Below are 18,935 nucleotides of genomic sequence, written 5' to 3'. Positions count from 1 at the left end.
CCCTCTCCACTGCCGTCATGTCTAAGTCATAGTCTCCCAAAGACCCCGAACAGCTGCAGAAGCTCTTCATCGGAGGTTTGAGCTTTGAAACAACCGATGAGAGTCTGAGGAGCCATTCTGAGCAATGGGGAACGCTCACAGACTGTGTGGTAATGAGGGATCCAAACACGAAGCGCTCCAGAGGCTTCAGGTTTGTCACCTGTGCCACTGTGGAGGAGGTGGATGTGGCCATGAATGCAAGGCCACACAAGGTGGATGGAAGAGTTGTGGAACCAAAGAGGGCCGTCTCAAGAGAAGATTCTCAAAGACCTGGTGCCTACTTAACTGTGAAAAAGATTTTTCTCGGTGGCATTAAAGAAGACACTGAGGAACATCACTTAAGAGATTATTTTGAACAGTATGGGAAAATTGAAGTGATTGAAATCATGACTGACCGAGGCAGTGGCAAAAAGAGGCTTCGCTTTCGTAACCTTTGATGACCATGACTCTGTAGACAAGATTGTCATTCAGAAATACCACACTGTGAATGGCCACAACTGTGAAGTAAGGAAAGCCCTATCTAAGCAAGAGATGGCTAGTGTGCGTCATCGAGTCAGAGAGGTCGAAGTGGTTCTGGAAACTTTGGTGGTGGTCGTGGAGATGGTTTTGGTGGGAATGACAACTTTGGTCATGGAGGAGACTTCAGTGGTCGAGGTGGCTTTGGTGGCAGCCGCAGTGGTGGTGGTTATGGTGGCAGTGGGGATGGCTATAATGGATTTGGTAATGATGGAAGCAATTTTGGAGGTGGTGGAAGCTACAATGATTTTGGTAATTACAGCAATCAATCTTCAAATTTTGGACCCATGAAAGGAGGGAACTTTGGAGGCAGAAGTTCTGGCCCCTATGGCGGTGGAGGCCAATACTTTGCCAAACCATGAAACCAAGGTGGCTGTGGCGGTTCCAGCAGCAGCAGTGGCTATGGCAATGGCAGAAGGTTTTAATTACTGCCAGGAAACAAAGCTTAGCAGGAGAGGAGAGCCAGAGAAGTGACAGGGAGGCTACAGGTTAAAACAGATTTGTGAACTCAGCCAAGCACAGTGGTGACAGGTCCTAGCTGCTACAAAGAAGACATGTTTTAGACAATACACATGTGTATGGGCAAAAACTCGACTGTATTTGTGACTAATTGTATAACAGGTTATTTTAGTTTCTGTTCTGTGGAAAGTGTAAAGCATTCCAACAAAGGGTTTTAATGTAGATTTTTTTTTTTTTTTGCACCCATGCTGTTGATTGCTAAATGTAATAGTCTGATCATGACGCTGAATAAATGTCTTTAAAAAAAAAAATCTAATTCTTTTTGTTCCTACTTCTCCACGGTGATGGATGGCCAGGAATAGGTTTCTAGAGACATTAGATAACTCTGGGTGTGATTATATTTTATTTTGGGGTCTTGTCATAAAAGCTGAGATTTTTTTGGTGAAGAAGCTTCTATACTATAAAAAACTATCACCCATAAAACAGGTCAGTCATACGGGGTCAGTTTTGGTTCAGAGTTTATTTCTGATGGAGGCTTCTAGTAACACTGTTAAGGGATGCTCCATGCAGTTCAATAAAATTCCTTTTTCATGGCTTTCACATCTTGAAACAGGATGCTTAGGAATATCCTTGGACCGTAGTGATGTTCTCGGTGAGATGGTAACCTGTACAGATGGAGGCTTCACACGTGTGTTGTGCTGCTGTGGTTTTGTTATTGCTCCTGCCACAGCCACTGTCTTCTGTCGCTGCTGCCAGGGCTGCCTGTGTGGTCCAGGCGCTCCTGAAGCCTTTACACATCATCTCATTTTATTGTGACAGCAATTGAACAGGATAAGCATTAGTGTCCCCGCTTTACAGATAAGGAAACAGATCCCTGTAACAGGTGAAATAGCTCATCCATCCTCACATAGCTTGTAAATGACAGAACTAGGATTCTGCTAATGGCAGGTTTCCTTTTTTTCCCCAGAAATCTAGAAGCCATATTTTATCAAAGAATAATACAGCCATCAGAATTCAAAGTCCTAGGAGCTAAATATAAACCTAGCAATGATGGCTCTATGGAATAATCAGAACCCAGATTCAGCAAAAAATCTACCTTTTTCAGGGCCAGCGACATAGTTTACAGGGCTCAAGGCAAAATAAAATGCAGTGACCCTTTGTTGAAAAAGCAGGAAAACAGTGTTCTTTAAGGTACTAAATTATATCAGATTCTCTCTAGGCCTCTTATGGTACCTATTTACTTTCTACGTAAAGTCACTCAAATTAAATAAAAATTAAAACTTTAAACTGTAAGCATGAATTTTACCTTTCATCTTTACAATGTACAAAGCCAGTTCAAAGCCTGGCTTCTTAACCACTGTTACAGTACCTTCTTTGTACCTTCTGGCATGTGGAATATCTCCTTAAGTGTAGTTTTCATCATCTGATTTACTCTGAAGACCTTCAAATGTTCCCTGTTTCCTGTAGAATCAAAATTTTAAACTCTAGGCTCCACTGGCTGCTCTGTTTATTTCCTAGTGCAACCCTTCCTTTGGTGGAGGCAGGGGGAAGGGGCTTTTCTCTGTGACCTGCCACATTCATCCCCACTTTGGGGTCTTTGCTCACTGTGCTTGGCCCCCTGGGTAACCCCCTTCTTCTGTCCTTGATTTAAGCAAATGCTGCTGAGCTTCCAGCAGCCCCATGACCCTCTCCCAGCACTTTCGTTCATGCTGATCTAGGGCTTCCATTTATGTGCACGGCCAGTCCTTCACCAGCCAACACTGTCAAGTGGGGTGATCCTGACTCCACAGGAGTGTTCTAAGCCTCTTGACAGCACACTGTATCTGCTAATTCATTAGTGCCCGGCCCATGTTGGACACATCATGGACACTGAATAAAATACTGGATTGGCCGAAACAAGAGTTTCAGTAAATGGCTGAGTCCCAACAGAAGCCCAGGGTGGCCCAACCTGCACTAGAAGCTGCAGAAATGCAGGGGGAGGGAGCGGACTGGAGTTAGGCCTTCCTGCAACATGGGGCCTTGGGGAGGGGTCTCACCCCAGGGAAGCTGGATCTTATCCAGAGTGGGAATAGGTCTGAATATTCCTCTTATTCTGTGTGTCCATCTGTGTATCTCAAACCAGCCCAACTGGACTTGGTGGACCTGCTCTCTAAAGAGAGGAGCTGTGCCCTGCACAGCCTGGTGTTCATGTAGACTCTGCTGGCCTGGCTCCTGGGCTGGGCTCTTGGGCCTTGTGGATAATTAGAAACACTCAGTCGTACTTGCTTAACAAACTTAGTCTGACTGTCTTGCTGGCCATCATGAAATAAAAGAAGATTAGTACAGTGAGGCTTTATGCTAAAATGCATCTCTAGTCTGAAGGTGATCTTGAGACAGAATTTCTTCCTCTTGGGAGTTGGTCAGTCTTTTTTCTCTGAAGGCCTTTGACTGATTGGATGAGGCCCACCCACATGATGGAGGATAATCTGCTTTACTCAGAGTCTACTGACTTAAATGTCGATCTCATCTAAAAATACTTTCACTGTAACAGGTGTTTGAGCAAGTGTCTGGGGACTGTGCTTTAGCCATATTGACATAAAATTAACCATCACACCCTCTTAAATCCCCATCTCTTCTCTGAGCTAGTGGATGTGACTTTGTCCTCACTAAGCCATGTGTCTGTGGATTTCTTTCCCTCCCTGAACTCCAGACTTATCTAAAGGGCGGGTACAGTGCCTCCTTCATCTTCATACTCCTCACAAATAGCAGGTGCTCAGAAGATGTGCAACTGAAGGAACCATCCTGCTCCATCATGTCTGGGCCCCTGTAAATACCTAACCATTGAGCATGTTTGTTTTTTTAAATATTTATTTATTTTTGGTTGCATTGGGTCTTAGTTGTGGCACGTGGGCTCTTGTGGTGTGTGGGCTTCTCTCTAGTTGTGGCATGTGGGCCACAACTACAGAACCCACAAGCAAATTTTGGGAAGCAAATTTGGAATTTATTCATCCATTCCATCACTTACTCCACAAAATAACTGAGGACCTACCTGAAGCTTGGCTCAGGCTAGATGTGTATGTACAGTGGCAGCAAACGTAGAGAAGTCCTTCCTGCTTGGAGTTTGTTTCATCAAGTGGGGGGTTAATAAAGAATTGAACAGTGAAACTCACTGTGGCTGTGCTTGTGTGTCATTAGTCCTTGGAAGGAAAAGTCTGAGTTGCCATGAGGTGCTTTGGCAAAGTTGCTGGTATAATTTTGGAGGTCATGCTTCCTGGGAAGGCTGAGGAAGTTACCTGAAAAATTATGTGTGTGAGGGTTGGGGAGGTGAGAGGTTGATGCTTTGCCTTTTCCTGGGGATGGTGATGTAATGAAGGCTTTTAGTTCACAAGAAGGGGATCCATGCATTTGAGGAACCAAAAATGTGTGAGACGCAGAGTAGAGAGCACTGGAGGCCTGAGCAGGGGACTATACAGGACCCTACAGGTAACATCAAGGTTTTTAGTCTCAGAGCTCATCCTGGCTGCAGCCTGGGGAACAGGTCAGGGAGGTGGGGTGGGATCCAGAGCAGAGGCAGGGAGACGTGTCAGGAGGCTAATGCAATACATACTCCAGGAGAGGTTATTTGGTTCAGTTTAGGGTGAAATAGACTTGGCCAGATTTGAGAGCCACTCGGGCGCGTCTTTGGTATGGGGAGAGGGATCGTGGTCTGCTTTGGGTTTTGGGGCTGCAAAATCACTTGGACTCACTAAAATAAGGAATACTGGAAGAGAACCAGATTTGGGAAGGAGAAGAGCATGAACTTGGTGTTGGATTCTGAGAGGCTTTGAAATACCCTGGTGTTTGTTGTAAGACCCACCTCACCAACCACCCATTGGCCTGATTTAGCCTCCTTTCCTGTTATACAACAGGTAATAGGCAATGATCAGATGTTCACTTTTCTTCCTTTCTCTGCCTCTGACTTAGATGTGTTAATGCCCAATTAGAAGCTGGAAAGGGCAGCAAGAGTTGAAGAAAAGGTCACCTGAGTTTACTGACCAGGCAGTCAGAACTAGGCGAGGTTTGACCATAGATGGGCTAGAGCTGTGCTGGGCACGTAGAGTTTAGCACACAGTGTGGTGTTGAGCCCTGCTGCCCCACTGCCTCCTGCAGCCTGAGACTCAGTAGTTTGGATGGTCAGCTCCCAGGATTTTCGCTCAGGTCATGACTGGGAACCCTAAGAAGGAAACCCATCACCCCTGCCCACCTTGGAGGGGGTGTGATGGTCCATAGCCACGGGCAGACTTATACATGGTTTCCATAGTGTCCTGTCTTCTTGTTTACACATCTTGTTTACCCATCTTTTCAATTTCCTTTCTTCATGTACAGAAAATGAATGACCTATGACCTATAGGCCCAAGAAGTCCCTCTACTTTTCTCTTAGTAAGGAAGGGAGATTGAAGGTTTTGGCATTGAATGACTCCAATAGGATTGCAAATATCTGGTCTTAACTTTAGAGCACTGGAAGTCTTCAGTGACTTTTACATCCAGTAAAATATGTCTCTGAGGTTCTGTTGTTCACAAAACTGCTTAGGTTTTCCTTTGCCAGCCACTCGGATGTCATTCTTTTTGGATTGGGGATGGTCTCGTTTGTTTGCTCAATTTCTCTACCACTGTAGCTTTTCTCAATGAATTGTGTCTAGCATTTTCAGGGCAAGAGGGAGTTTTCCTGTATATGAAGCTTTGTAGTGGTTTACAGGACTTTGTTTTATTCAGCTACATTGCATTGAATAGCTGCTAAGTGGTGTGGAAATAGCAAGAAATTGAAGATGCAGCCATTCCTGCAGTGGAGGGGAGAAGGCATTGACTAAAGAGAAAAGTGATTGTGAAAAGATGCTTGTAAAGTATTTTTTAAGATACAGAAACTTAATGAATTTCATTTTCAGAACAATGACTTAAGTGATAGTTAAGGAAAAGCAGTGATACTGATTTTAACACACAAGAGGAGAAAAGCAGAATGTATTTAAATGCCCAGGAAAAGGTCAGGATCCAAAACAGGCTGAGCCAGGGTTTTCGTTCAGGGTTTTCGTTCAGGGTCTCTGCCGCTGTGTTCCCAGCCTGTCCTGTGCCACCTCGTTCCTGAAGGCCTGGGAATTGCTTTCCTCTCTGTGTTCCTAGCAATGTCACATGGTGCTTGGCACATGGTGGGATTTAGTAAATATTTATGGAATCGTTTTCTACCACCCCCCCCACCCCCTGTTTGTTGTTGGTAACACAAAGGTGAAACTATAAAATGTCCAGGTTCTAAATATGTTGGAGTTTGGAGCCATATTTTCTCCTTAAGGAGGAACCAGTACACTTGTTGAGAAGTTACAAAGATAGCCTTGTGGCCGGGAACTCTTTATTTTACAAGGGTGAGTCAAAAATTATCCACATTCTGCCTATAGAGTTTATTTTCATTAAATTTTAGAAAAGACAAATACATCATTTTTCGACACAATCTCCTTGCTTTTCAATATGCTTTGTCCATCTGACAACAAGCTTTCATATTCCCTCATTAAAAAATGTTTTACGTTGAGCTGCAAGTCATGAATGCACTACTGTCTTCATTGCTTCATCAGAAGTGAATCTTAAAAAAAAAAAAAAGAAGTGAATCTTCGTCCTCCTAGGGCTGCTTCAGGGGACCAAACAGGTGAAAGTCCTGTGGAGCAAGATCAGGACTATAGGGAGGATGCTTTAACACCTCCAAATGAAGTTTTTGCAGAGTGTTGAAAGTGTGGGCAGAAGTGTGCGGATGGGCACATCCTCAAGCCACAAAAAAAGAATCACTGTGCGCTGCTCTTCTTTAGTGCACATCACAAGTGGGGCATCCATTTTTGCTTGCACCACAGTTACAAGTGAACTGATGTAACACGTTCACACCTGCACAACAGTGACTGGGGAGACAGTAGCCTTGAGCGGAAAGTGCTGATAAGGCAGTGCGGCCAACAGAAGTTTTAATATAACTGGAGTGTGGATAATTTTTGACTCACCCTCACACATATATACATAGATAGATATAGCTATACATACACACATACATATGTATCTAAAATACTCTATATACTATATTATATGATTGTATATTCTATATGCTGTAATAATAGTATATATTATTTAGTAAGTTCTGATGTGAACAAAATGCTTTAAGTACAATTGTAAAATGATATGTAGGCTGTATAAAGATTTTTATTGCAAATTACAGGAAAGCAATTATTTTTGTTTGTGCTTTGTTCCTGCAGTTTATCAATCCTGTTTTTCCTTTTTCTGTAGAACTTTCTGTTACTTGATGAGCTATCACAATGCAACCCTCAGCTGCCATCAGATGGTAAAACGATAGTGGATGTGCAGGATTTCACTGCTTTTTGGGATAAGGTAACAAGTCTTCCATTGCAAAATCATGACTGCTAACAGACTACTGGTGACGTAGATTTATTGGAGAATTTTGAGATTTTACCCATGGTGTAACACTTAACTTGCTCATTTACTGAAGGTATATTATAAAAATTCTGAAAATCAGTAATAAAGTTTGTAGCTAATGGAGATTAAGTGTAAAATCAGCCTAAGACGTTTGACATATTGCTCTCTATCTCATTTTCAAGAGAACTTTCAAAGTATTAGCACATTTTGAACTTAAAGTACATATGTCTGTAGTTAGAATTTACATTGATTGGACAGACGAAATGCTGCGGTATGGAATGGGTTAACTGACAAATACATAGTCAATTGTTACAGACAAAAGGCTTTGCGGAATCAGTGTACATTTTTTGCCTTGATATTCTCAGATCATCTTATTATACTCAGAGTAAGGCCATGTTGTGAATCTTCGCTGTGGGGTAGGGTGCAGGCTCCCCCATCCTAAGCTTCTGGATGGTTCTGGCTACTTTGGTGGCAGCCAGCGGCTGGGCGGAGACAGCAGGTGGGCATAGTAAGCACCAGTGATTCCCAGTTGAAGGGCTGTACTGTGCGGCAAGCTGACTGGGAGAACTGGAGATTTTCCAACACTTGGTTTATTTATGATGTTCAGACAAACAGAAAAGAACAGTGCTGGCTTTCAAGAAGTTCTCAAAATTGCACACCCAGAGTAACTGCTTTACCGACAACTGAAACGCTCCCCTCACCCCCTGGGTTCCGTGGTCCTCTGTGCACATCCTCCCATATCTGTGTGGATTAGTCAGGAAAACGGAACCCACACCATGGGAGAGGGGATTCCATGCAGGAATTAGTTTCATACATAATGAAAGAGGGGAAAGAAAAGCGGAAAGAGCAAAATGGTGATGCTTGAGACAACCCAGAGATTAGCAATGGCAGGAAGCTGCTCCCACCCCCAGGGCTGGAGGGATTCAAGGAGGAGGTGCCTCTACTAGAGGGTCCTCCATCTGGAGCAGAGCCCAGGAGCCCAGCCTGCTGTCAGAGTGGGGACCACAGTGCAAGTGTCCTGACTCTATAGTCTCATCCTTTCATGCCTGTGACTCTGTTGTCCTACCTGCATCCTGTTCACCTACTTCTGACTCAGTGCCTGCTGTCCCCACCAACAAAACAATAGTATGTTCTCAAATATATAAAACCACATCCCTGTGCCTTTTATTATTTTTTTTTATTTTTTTGGGGGGGTACACCAAGTTCAATCATCTGTTTTTATACACATATCCCCGTATTCCCTCCCTTCCTTGACTCCCCCGCCTCGAGTCCCCCCCCTGTGCCTTTTGCACATGGAAACTCACACAAGATATCTGACCTACCCTGACAGTTCCTCCTGCCTTGATAGGGTAGATTTACCTCCTGCTTGGTATTTCTCGTCATGATACACTTGAAGCATTTATGGAAAACACCACTAAATTTCCATTATGACGGTGACTCCGTGTGAATGCTGACACATAGTTTGAATGACCCATTACCAAATTTCTTTTGTACCAAACTATGCAGCATTTTTAAATGGGCTATTTTGTCCTTCTTTCAAGAATTTAATAACATGTCTCAGACTTGTGTGCAACTTGCATTGTAGTACAAAACACGCTATTCTGTTGTCCTGGCCTTGCCTATGGAAGGCTGTGCCCTGTGCTGGGGTCATTAATAATTAGGGGCTGTCAGGTTAGGTCGTGGGTGAGAGAGCCCTAGGGAAGGTCGGGGCACAGACATTGGGGGTTTTGGGGAGAAGCTGAGTCTGAATAAAGCCCATGCTGGGTTGAGAGGCAGGAGATGGACATGAGCTCTGTAACCTGCTCCACTAGACAGCCAGGTGGGCAGGTGGGGGAAGGTGTCAGGGACTGAGGTCTCATTCGTGAAATGATGGGACTTGGTCTTGATCTTTAAGCTTTAAAATATATGGTCCTGTGGGAGCCTACAAATCTCCACAGGGCAGGGATTTCAAAGTGTGTCTGACACAGAGTCAGGGCTCAGCTGATGATCCTTGTTGAGTCAGTCTCCCCTGAGCCTGGATAACCAGGAGAGGAGGGAACCCAGTACCTCTTAGTTGTTGAGTGCTGCCCCCTTCTGGTCATGGTGGAGCAGTGCTTGATCCTAAAGCCTGAGCAGGGAGGGAACTCAGGGCCTGGTCCTAAGAAACTTGAGGTGTGGGGACAGGAAGCTGGTGTTTGTAGGTGGCTATCTTGTTATCGTAACTGAGTGAAAAGTAGTAAAATAGGAACCTTAAGTGTCAGGAAGAAAGGAGTTGAGAAGCTTAAAAAATGTTTCTCATGTATTAAAATCTAGCTCCTTATTGATAGATTTTTAATTCCTAAAATATGAAACTAGTTTTTTTGGTGATGAAAAATAATTGTATTTATTTATTTATTTATTTATTTATTTATTTATTTATTTATTTATTTATTTATATTAGTATGTGAATGTTTTACAATCAGTTCCGTTCTTTCCAGACAAATTTTTCATTTTGAAGATTATCCAGACTCTGTGCTTTTAGTCTCTTGGGCATTTTACTTAATCACATGTAACCACACTTTTTTCTTTTTAAACATAGCAGTTACTGACAATTTTCTTAACACTTAGGATATGTAAAGACATACACACACCCTTAAGTCTCTCAGGAATACGACCTGTGATTGGCACGATGAGTACTTTGTCCTTCTCCCCCGTGCTGGATTGTGTGCTGTCACTTGTACCTTCATGTTTTTTGTTTTTCTTACAGTAGAAGTACTTTATTGCCCCTGTTTAGCCAGGACAGGGAATGCATGTAACACATATTAAATTGAGGCTTTATCACTCTGACCCATGATGTCATAATTAATTTCTTTATTTCCCAGTTTTTGTTGGTGGTGGTGTTAAATTAGAGCTCTCATGAAACTACAGCTTTGACTGTTATTTATTAGAGTTAATTTACCAAGAGTGACTTATCATATAAAGTGCCTCCTTGCTTGCTGAGCATTGCTGAGATTCATTCTTTCGCAAGCGAAAGTGGAGAAATTAGTGGAGATTAAAATTTATTAGTAAAAGGCCAAGCACATCATATACTTATGCTGCCACCTTGTGGAGATTAATGAGATAGTTAAAACCAAGGGTCATAATGAAAACTTATAATTAAAAACCTCCCATACTTTATAGTCTATTAAGTACATTATTTTAATAAGCTAATGTGCACCATGGAGTTTGCATTTCAAGCAGGTGCCTTGTCATTTGTACTAGTTAAATTCTATGGGCGTCTAGAGCTGTGTTCATATGGAAATCTGGTAGAAGTAGGAGACTTCCTAAAGGCAATTAAAGCTGCTTCAAATCCCCAAAGAGATACGATTGGATGAAAAGGCCTCCAGGACACCGGTATCTTAAAATAGGAAGGGGTTATGTAAGCATGTCAATGACTATTATGTTATTTTCTCTACTTTCTGAAGTAATTTGTGTTACTTTACTGAAATGGGTACTTTAATTTGTAGGCATCAGGAACCCCAGTCCTACAAGACGTTTTTTTTACTGTCAGACCCGGTGAACTGTTAGCTGTGGTTGGACCTGTGGGAGCAGGAAAGGTAAGTTATGATGCTTTTGGCAGCTGGATGCAATGCCGCAGCCCCTATGAAATTCTCAGAGTTGAGCCCAGAGCTGTGTGTAACAGTTTGAGTTGGGTGTTTCTGGAACAGTGTTTCTCTAAGTGTGTTCCATGAACATTAATCCTGTAAGAAGGTTTCATGGTCAAATAAATCTGGATAAATGCACATTGTGTTTTCCTTCTTGGTGCTTCATGTTGCACAGTTGGAAACTGCTTGTCAGGAATTTGGGTGTCTCAAGGAAATGATTTATGTGACAGCTGTTCAGGATGGACAGTAGATAGTGGGGACTTCTTTTTGTCACAATGCCCACTCCAGGAAGTCTGGAGGTTGTAAAGGCTCTTCCGGGAAGCTTTGAGCATTTCCTCATGTGACTTGACTTGGTCCCGTCAGTGCATGTGTAGTGAGTGTGCAGCCACGTGCTGGAGCTAAAGACACAGATGTGAGCAAGACCCCTATGCCCCTGCCTCCAGAGGCAACCAGGGTCCGGGGCAAGACAGATATGCAGGCAGGTTATTTCAGCCCAGGGTGGTGAGCGCTCTGATGGTGTGGACACAGACACGTCACATCTGTGTGTTGTAAGAGATTTGAAGGACATGTGCACATGCACTTAGTCTCCTGTGTTCTGTACAACAAAATACAGAAACCTAAATGTGGGATGTGTACATGAGAAGGTGATGATTTCCCTTATGATGGACTTTTGCTCTTCAGACACAACTCACTTCAGAGTTGTTTTAATTAATCATCTTTGGATATATTCTTCACACATAGCTTTCTAAGAACAGGTATTTGTCAAGTAAAGGATGCCCAGAGGCAGGAACAACAGCGTTAAACATCAGATACATGAAATACACATCCTGCTCTTCTAGTTAAGAACATTGACTATACATTTCTATACTTTGCTCAGTATAGAACTTCATTTGGAGGAAACTCTTGGGCAGAGTAGATAGTTATACTATTTTGTTAATATTCCTTATCAGCCATTAGTTTACACTGACTGATACTGTTATTTTCCATTTTTTCTGTCCCATCTGCCAGGGCTGTACCTTATCCTGTTCTAAAGGAAAGGGTTCTATCGTTTATCAAGCGCCCAGGGTGGGGGCAGCTGTGCTGCGGAGTGTGTTCCGTCCTGAGTGCTGCCTGTTCACGTGTGTGTGTTGCCGTCTGTTTCAGTCGTCACTGTTAAGTGCTGTGCTGGGGGAGCTGCCCCCGAGCCAGGGGCTGGTCAGCGTGCACGGGAGGATCGCGTATGTTTCTCAGCAGCCCTGGGTGTTTTCAGGAACTGTGAGGAGTAATATTTTATTTGGGAAGAAATATGAAGAAGAACGATATGAAGAAGTAATAAAGGCTTGTGCTTTGGAAGAGGTGAGTAATGACTTCTGAGTTGCATATACTCGAATTTCAAATGATGAGAGTGTTGGTTTAAGCTATAAGGTTTGTTGAAAGTTCCTTTTTTTTTTTTTTTTTTAAATTTGAAAGACCTTTGTTGCTTAATATTTTAAGCTGGTCTTCTAGGTAAATATTCAGGCATACATGCTGTATGACACACATAATGCCTTTTTTGGGGAGGTTATTGTTTCATTTTCTCAAGTTTCATTCACTTTTACCTTCATTTTTAGTGGACAATTACAAAAGTTTGTAAAAATGAGAGCACAGTGTAGTGAGCCCTCCTGCGCCCCCGCCTCCCCCTGCCCGCAGCTCCAACCAGGAGCAGCTGGTGGCCAGTCTTGCTGCGTCTCTACCCCTGCCCTCTACCAGCCCCACCCCCACCCAGACTATTCTGCAGCAGATCCTAGACCTCAGATTAGTCCATATGTAAACATTTCATTAGTTTTCTCTACAAGATAGGAAAGCCTTTGGAAAAAAATCACCATATTATTACACCTGAAAAATAAACCAAATTCCTGAACATCTCCAGGTTCTCATCTGTGTTTACATGTTGTTAGTCCTCTCAGTGAGAAATCTCGTTCACCAGTGGTTTGAATCAGAGTCCAGTAAGAGCTGCCCCCTGCACTTCAGGGACCAAGACTGCATTCTTGGTCCCTTGCAGTCTCTAGATTTCCTTCTCTACTTGGTTTTGACTTGTATTTTTATTTAAAGAAAATGAAATGCTTTAAAATTTTTCTTAGTATTGCTTCGTTTTGTTGGGGAAGAGAGTATTTTTAGAAATGGCATTGTTTCACAGAAAATGGCAAGATGAAACATTTAACTGTACATTGGGATTTAGGTGAAATTAGTGAATGATGAAAACTGATAGGAGAATATAATTTGGGAAAAATAAAGAAAAAAAGTAAATACTGAAAAATACTATGTTACCTTCTTTGGGTTATAAAAATCAGTAATAATATTGTTAAAGGGCTACCCCCAGGGCTGTTCAGTGCAGACTGGCCATCTTACTGTCCTTTTATACTGTGAAGAAAAGCCTGGGGCAGACTTTCAAAGATGTGGTGTTGAAGGTTCCAAATCCGCTTTGTGACGAAATAGTATTTTTGCTTGAACATCACAGATTGTATCAGATGAGTAGCATTTTAGGATGATGTGGACAAAACAGAATTGCTCATTTAATGGGCTTCTATTTCTCCTGGGTTCTTGTTAATGGGGGATTGTACATTTGCAGAAATGATGTGAAGTTAGCAGCAATGAGCTAGAGTTTTACTAAATGGTGTATAGACTGTATAGGAAAAGAAGGGGGAAAGCAAATGTAAGATGATAGCTCCCATTTACTGAGTCCATGTGGAAGTCATTTTTCTGTCTGTCTCTCATGCGTGTGTGTGCACACACATAAAAATGTGTATGAGTTATTAATTCTTTTTGAGTGCCTTTAATGTTACCATCTTCATTTTATAATTGGTACAACTGAGGCTTAGAGAGATGCAACAGCTCTCCTCCACATTTGCAGCTCAAGTTTAGATCCATTTCTGCACGACTCTAGACTCCATCCTTTTCCATAATGCTGTGCTGCCTCTCAGTTGAGGAAGTTTATAAGGAAGATTATAAGGAAGAACTTTTTAAAAAGTGGGTGATGAGTCAGAATGGCCATCATCAAAAAATCTAGAAACAATAAATGCTGGAGAGGGTGTGGAGAAAAGGGAACCCTCCTGCACTGTTGGTGGGAATGTAAGCTGGTACAGCCACTATGGAAAACAGTTTGGAGGTTCCTTAAAAAACTAAAAATGGAACTACAACTTGATCATGGTGTATGATCTTTTTAATGTGCTGTTGGATTCTGTTAGCTAGTATTTTGTTGAGGATTTTTGCATCTATATTGATCAGTGATATTGGCCTGTAATTTTCTTTTTTTGTGACATCTTTGCCTGGTTTTGGTATCAGGGTGATGGTGGCCTCATAGAATGATTTTGGGAGTGTTCCTCCTCCTGCTATATTTTGGAAGAGTTTGAGAAGGATAGGTGTTAGCTCTTCTCGAAATGTGTGATAGAATTCGCCTGTGAATCCATCTGGCCCTGGGCTTTTGTGTGTTGGGAGATTTTTAATCACAGTTTCAATTTCTGTGCTTGTGATTGGTCTGTTCATATGTTCTATTTCTTCCTGGTTCAGTCTTGGAAGATTGTACTTTTCTAAGAATGTATCCATTTCTTCCAGGTTATCCAATTTATTGGCATATAGTTGCTTGTAGTAGTCTCTCATGATCTTTTGTATTTCTGCAGTGTCAGTTGTTACTTCTCCTTTTTCATTTCTAATTCTGTTGATTTGCGTCTTCTCCCTTTTTTCCTGATGAGTCTGGCTAATGGTTTATCAATTTTGTTTATCTTCTCAAAGAACCAGCTTTTAGTTTCATTGATCTTTGCTATTGTTCCCTTCATTTCTTTTTCATTTATTTCTGATATGATCTTTATGATTTCTTTCCTTCTGCTCACTTTGGGGTTGTTTTGTTCTTCTTTCTCTAATTGTTTTAGGTGTAAGGTTAGGTTGTTTATTCGAGATTTTTGTTGTTTCTTGAGGTAGGATTGTATTGCCATAAATTTCCTTCTTAGAACTGCTTTTGCTGCGTCCCATAGGTTTTGGGTCATTGTGTTTTCATTGTCATTTGTTTCTAGGTATTTTTTTACTTCCTCTGATTTCTTCAGTGATTTCTTTGGTTGTTTAATAGCGTATTGTTTAGCCTCCATGTATTTGTATTTTTTATAGTTTTTTTCCTGTAATTGATATCTAGTCTCATGGCATTGTGGTCAGAGAAGATGCTTGATACAATTTCAACTTTATTGAACTTACCGACGCTTGATTTGTGACCCAAGATGTGATCTATCCTGGAGAATGTTCCATGTGCCCTTGAGAAGAAAGTGTATTCTGTAGTTTTTGGATGGAATGTCCTATAAATATCAATTAAGTTGAGATGGTCTAATGTGTCATTTAAAGCTTGTGTGTCCTTATTTATTTTCTGTTTGGATGATCTGTCCCTTTGTGTAAGTGGGATGTTAAAGTCTCCTACTATTATTGTGTTACTTTTGATTTCCCCTTTTATGGCTGTTAACATTTGCCTTATATGTTGAGGTGCTTCTATGTTGGGTGTATAAATATTTACAATTATTATATCTTCTTCTTGGATTGATCCCTTGATCATTATGTAATGTCTTTCCTTGTCTCTTGTAATAGTATTTAAAAAATTTTTTTTAAATTAATTAATTTATTGTCTGTGTTGGGTCTTTGTTGCTGCCCATGGGCTTTCTCTAGTTGAGATGAGTTGGGGGCTACTCTTCATTGTGGTGTGGGGCTCCTCATTGTGGTGGCTTCTCTTGTTGCTGAGCATGGGCTCTAGGCATGTGGGCTTCAGTAGTTGCAGCACATGGGCTCAATAGTTGTGACTCACAGGCTCTAGAGCACAGGCTCAATAGTTGTTGCGCATGGACTTTGTTGCTCCGTGGCATGTGGTATCTTCCTGGGTCAGGGATCAAACCCCTGTCCCCTGCATTGGTAGGTGGATTCTTAACCACTGCGCCATGTAGGAAGTCCCTCCTGTAATAGTCTTTACTTTAAAGTCTAATTTGTTTGTTATGAGTATTGGTGCTTCAGCTTTCTTTTGACTTCCATTTACATGGAATATCTTTTTCCATCCCCTTACTTTCAGTCTGTATGTGTCCCTAGGTCTGAAGTGGGTTTCTTGCAGACAGCATATATAAGGGTTTTGTTTTTGTATCCATTCAGCCAGTCTGTGTCTTTTGGTTGGCTCATTTAATCCATTTACATTTAAGGTAATTATTGACGTGTATGTTCCTATTACCATTTTCTTAATTGTTTGGGGTTTGTTTTTGTAGGTCTTTTCCTTCTCTTGTGTTTACTGCCTAGAGAAGTTCCTTTAGCAATTGTTGTAAGGCTGGTTTGGTGGTGCTGCATTCTCTTAACTTTTGCTTGTCTGTAAAGCTTTTGATTTCTCTGTCGAATCTGAATGAGATTCTTGCTGGGTAGAGTATTCTTGGCTGTAGGTTTTTCTCTTTCAGGACATTCAGTATATCCTGCCACTCCCTTCTGGCCTGCAGAGTTTCTGCAGAAAGATCGGCTGTTATCACGGGTTTTCCCTTATATGTTGTTTGTTGCTTTTCTTTTGCTGCTTTTAATATTTTTCTTTGTGTTTAATTGTCGTTAGTTTGATTAATGTGTGTCTCAGTGTGTTTCTCCTTGGGTTTATTCTGTATGGGACTCTCTGTGCTTCTTGGACTTGATTGACTATTTCCTTTCCCATGTTGGGGAATTTTTCCACTGTAATCTCTTCAAATAATTTCTCAGACCCTTTCTTTTTCTTTTTCTTCTGGGACTCCTATGATTCAAATGTTGGTATGTTTAATGTTGTCCCAGAGGTCTCTGAGACTGTCCTCAATTCTTTTCATTCTTTTTTGTTTATTCTGCTCTGTGTCAGTTTTTTCCAGTATTCTATCTTCCGGGTAACTTATCCATTCTTCTGTCTCAGTTATTCTGCTCTGCGTTCCTTCTAGAGTGTTTTTAAGTTCAGTTATTGTGTTGTTATCACTGTTTGTTTGCTCTTTAGTTCTTCCAGCTCCTTGTTAAACATTTCTTTCATTTGCTCCATCTGTGCCTCAGTACTATTTCTGAAATCTTGGATCGTCTTTATCATTATTCTGAATTCTTTTTCAGGTAGACTGGCTATCTAGTCTTCTTTTGCCTGGTCTTGTGCAATTTTACCTTGTTCCTTAAGCAGCTGCATCTTTCTCTGTTTTCTCATTTTGTTTAACTTACTGTGTTTAGGGTCTCCTTTCCTTAGGCTGTAGGGTTGTAGTTCTTTTTAACTCTCTTGTCTGTTCCCAATGGGGAAGTTGTTCCACTGGGTTGTGTAGGCTTCTTGGAGGGGGCGGGACTGGTGCCTGTGTTCTTTTGTGTGGAGCTGTATCTTATCCTTCTGGTGTGCAGGGCAACATCTGTTGGTGTGTTTGGGTGTGTCTGTGGGCTCAGTATGACTGTAGGCTGTCTGTCTGCTAATGGGCGGGGTTATGATTCTGTCTTGCTAGTTGTTTGGGTTGAGGTATCCAGCACTGGAGCTTTCTGGCCTTTGGTTGGATTTGGATCTTAGTGTTGAGAATGAGACCTCTGGGGAGAGCACTTGCTGATTAATATTCCATGGAGTTGGGAGTTCTCTGGTGGTCCAACGTCCTGAACTCAACTATGCTGCCTCAGAGGTCCAGGTCTGACCCCTGGCTGGGGGCACCAAGCCCCTTGAAGCTGCACAGCATGGCGAAAAAGGGGGTAGAAAGAAAAAAAAAGAAAAAAAAAAGGAGGAAAGGGAAAGGACAGACAAATCCCCAAGACAGGTGGTAAAAGCAACTCTAAACAGTCAAAATCATACAAGGAAATGTGCACATTTGCACTTGCAAAAAGGGAAGAAAAGAGGAGAAGAGAAAATAAAGAAAAGAGAAAGAGAGGAAACAAAGAAGGGAGTGATCAAACCCATATACAAACCCACATACAAATGTATACAGTAAAGATTAACAAATACATAAAACCAGGAACAAGTCAAACATACCAGGAAGTCCTCCAATACTTCTAGGTAGGGCTCTGCACCTGCTGTGGAGAGGACTGTGGAGAGCTCAGACTGTAATCTGGTATTAGTCCTGCATGTATTTGCCCCCACAGTCCACAGTTGCCCCCTAAGTCTATAGCCTTTATTGTAGAAACACTCATCTATTCAGGTGATCCAAAGATATAGAGTCTATCAAGCCTATTGTGGGTATTAAATCTGCTTCTCCTGCAGCTGTTTCCCTTTCTCTTCTTTGGTCCTACAGTCCTCAGGGATCAGTTCTTCTTTGTATGTGGGCTGCTCTCAGGGGTCGGTTTCCTGCCCAGGCAAGAAGGGGAGAAAAAGGGTGATTGGGGCTCACTTGTAAATTCAGGTTGAGGGGAGGCAGGGGTATGGCAGTCTTATTGAAATTTGTGGGAGTGCTTGCAGCAGCAGAGGTCGACGTGAGCCTGAGATGTGCCGTGCACTCTCCCAGGGAAGCTGGTCCCGAATGCAGGACCCCTGGAGCTGGCGGGCTGCACCCTCCACTGGGGGGAAGAGGCCAATGACCTGCCTTACATACAGGACCCTTGGCAGTGATGGCAGTGGGCACAGCGGTGGGTGTGGCGATGGCGACAGGCTCTGTGTTTCGATTTAGCAGCTGTGGGTTGTGGGTGGTTCTCACACAGGCGCCACTCTGCAGCCTGTGAGTTCGTGGAGCTTCAGACTCCACTTGAGCACCCCAAAAGAAAGGTCTCCTGCCTCTCTGTCCAGCCCAGGCTTTCCCCCAAACTCCCTCCCATCTAGCTGTGGTGCACTTTTCCCCCAGGCTGTTTTCTTGCAGCCAGTCCCAGTTCTCTCCCTGGTGTCTGTTCTCTGAAGCCCAAGCTTTAGCATCCAGCCCCCACCCACCACTGCAGGTGAGCAGACCAATGTCTCTGGCTGGGGAGTGCTGACTGAATCCTCTGTGAGGG

At 42.4% G+C, this 18,935-nt stretch overlaps 1 protein-coding gene across 1 annotated transcript in view; it reads left to right on the top strand.

Annotated features, from left to right (window-relative positions):
• Window positions 1-18,935, top strand: part of LOC130835938 (ATP-binding cassette sub-family C member 4-like) — a 145,440-nt gene that overhangs the window by 27,365 nt on the left and 99,140 nt on the right. Inside the window, exons 9-11 of the mRNA XM_057707836.1 lie at window positions 7,282-7,383; window positions 10,893-10,982; window positions 12,174-12,365. Of these exons, the coding sequence (XP_057563819.1) occupies window positions 7,282-7,383; window positions 10,893-10,982; window positions 12,174-12,365 (384 nt within the window). The remainder of the gene's footprint in view (window positions 1-7,281; window positions 7,384-10,892; window positions 10,983-12,173; window positions 12,366-18,935) is intronic.

The sequence above is a fragment of the Hippopotamus amphibius genome, chromosome 14, assembly GCF_030028045.1.
Source record: "Hippopotamus amphibius kiboko isolate mHipAmp2 chromosome 14, mHipAmp2.hap2, whole genome shotgun sequence".
NCBI classification, from domain to species: domain Eukaryota; kingdom Metazoa; phylum Chordata; class Mammalia; order Artiodactyla; family Hippopotamidae; genus Hippopotamus; species Hippopotamus amphibius.
This window is presented reverse-complemented; position numbering and strand designations above follow the sequence as displayed.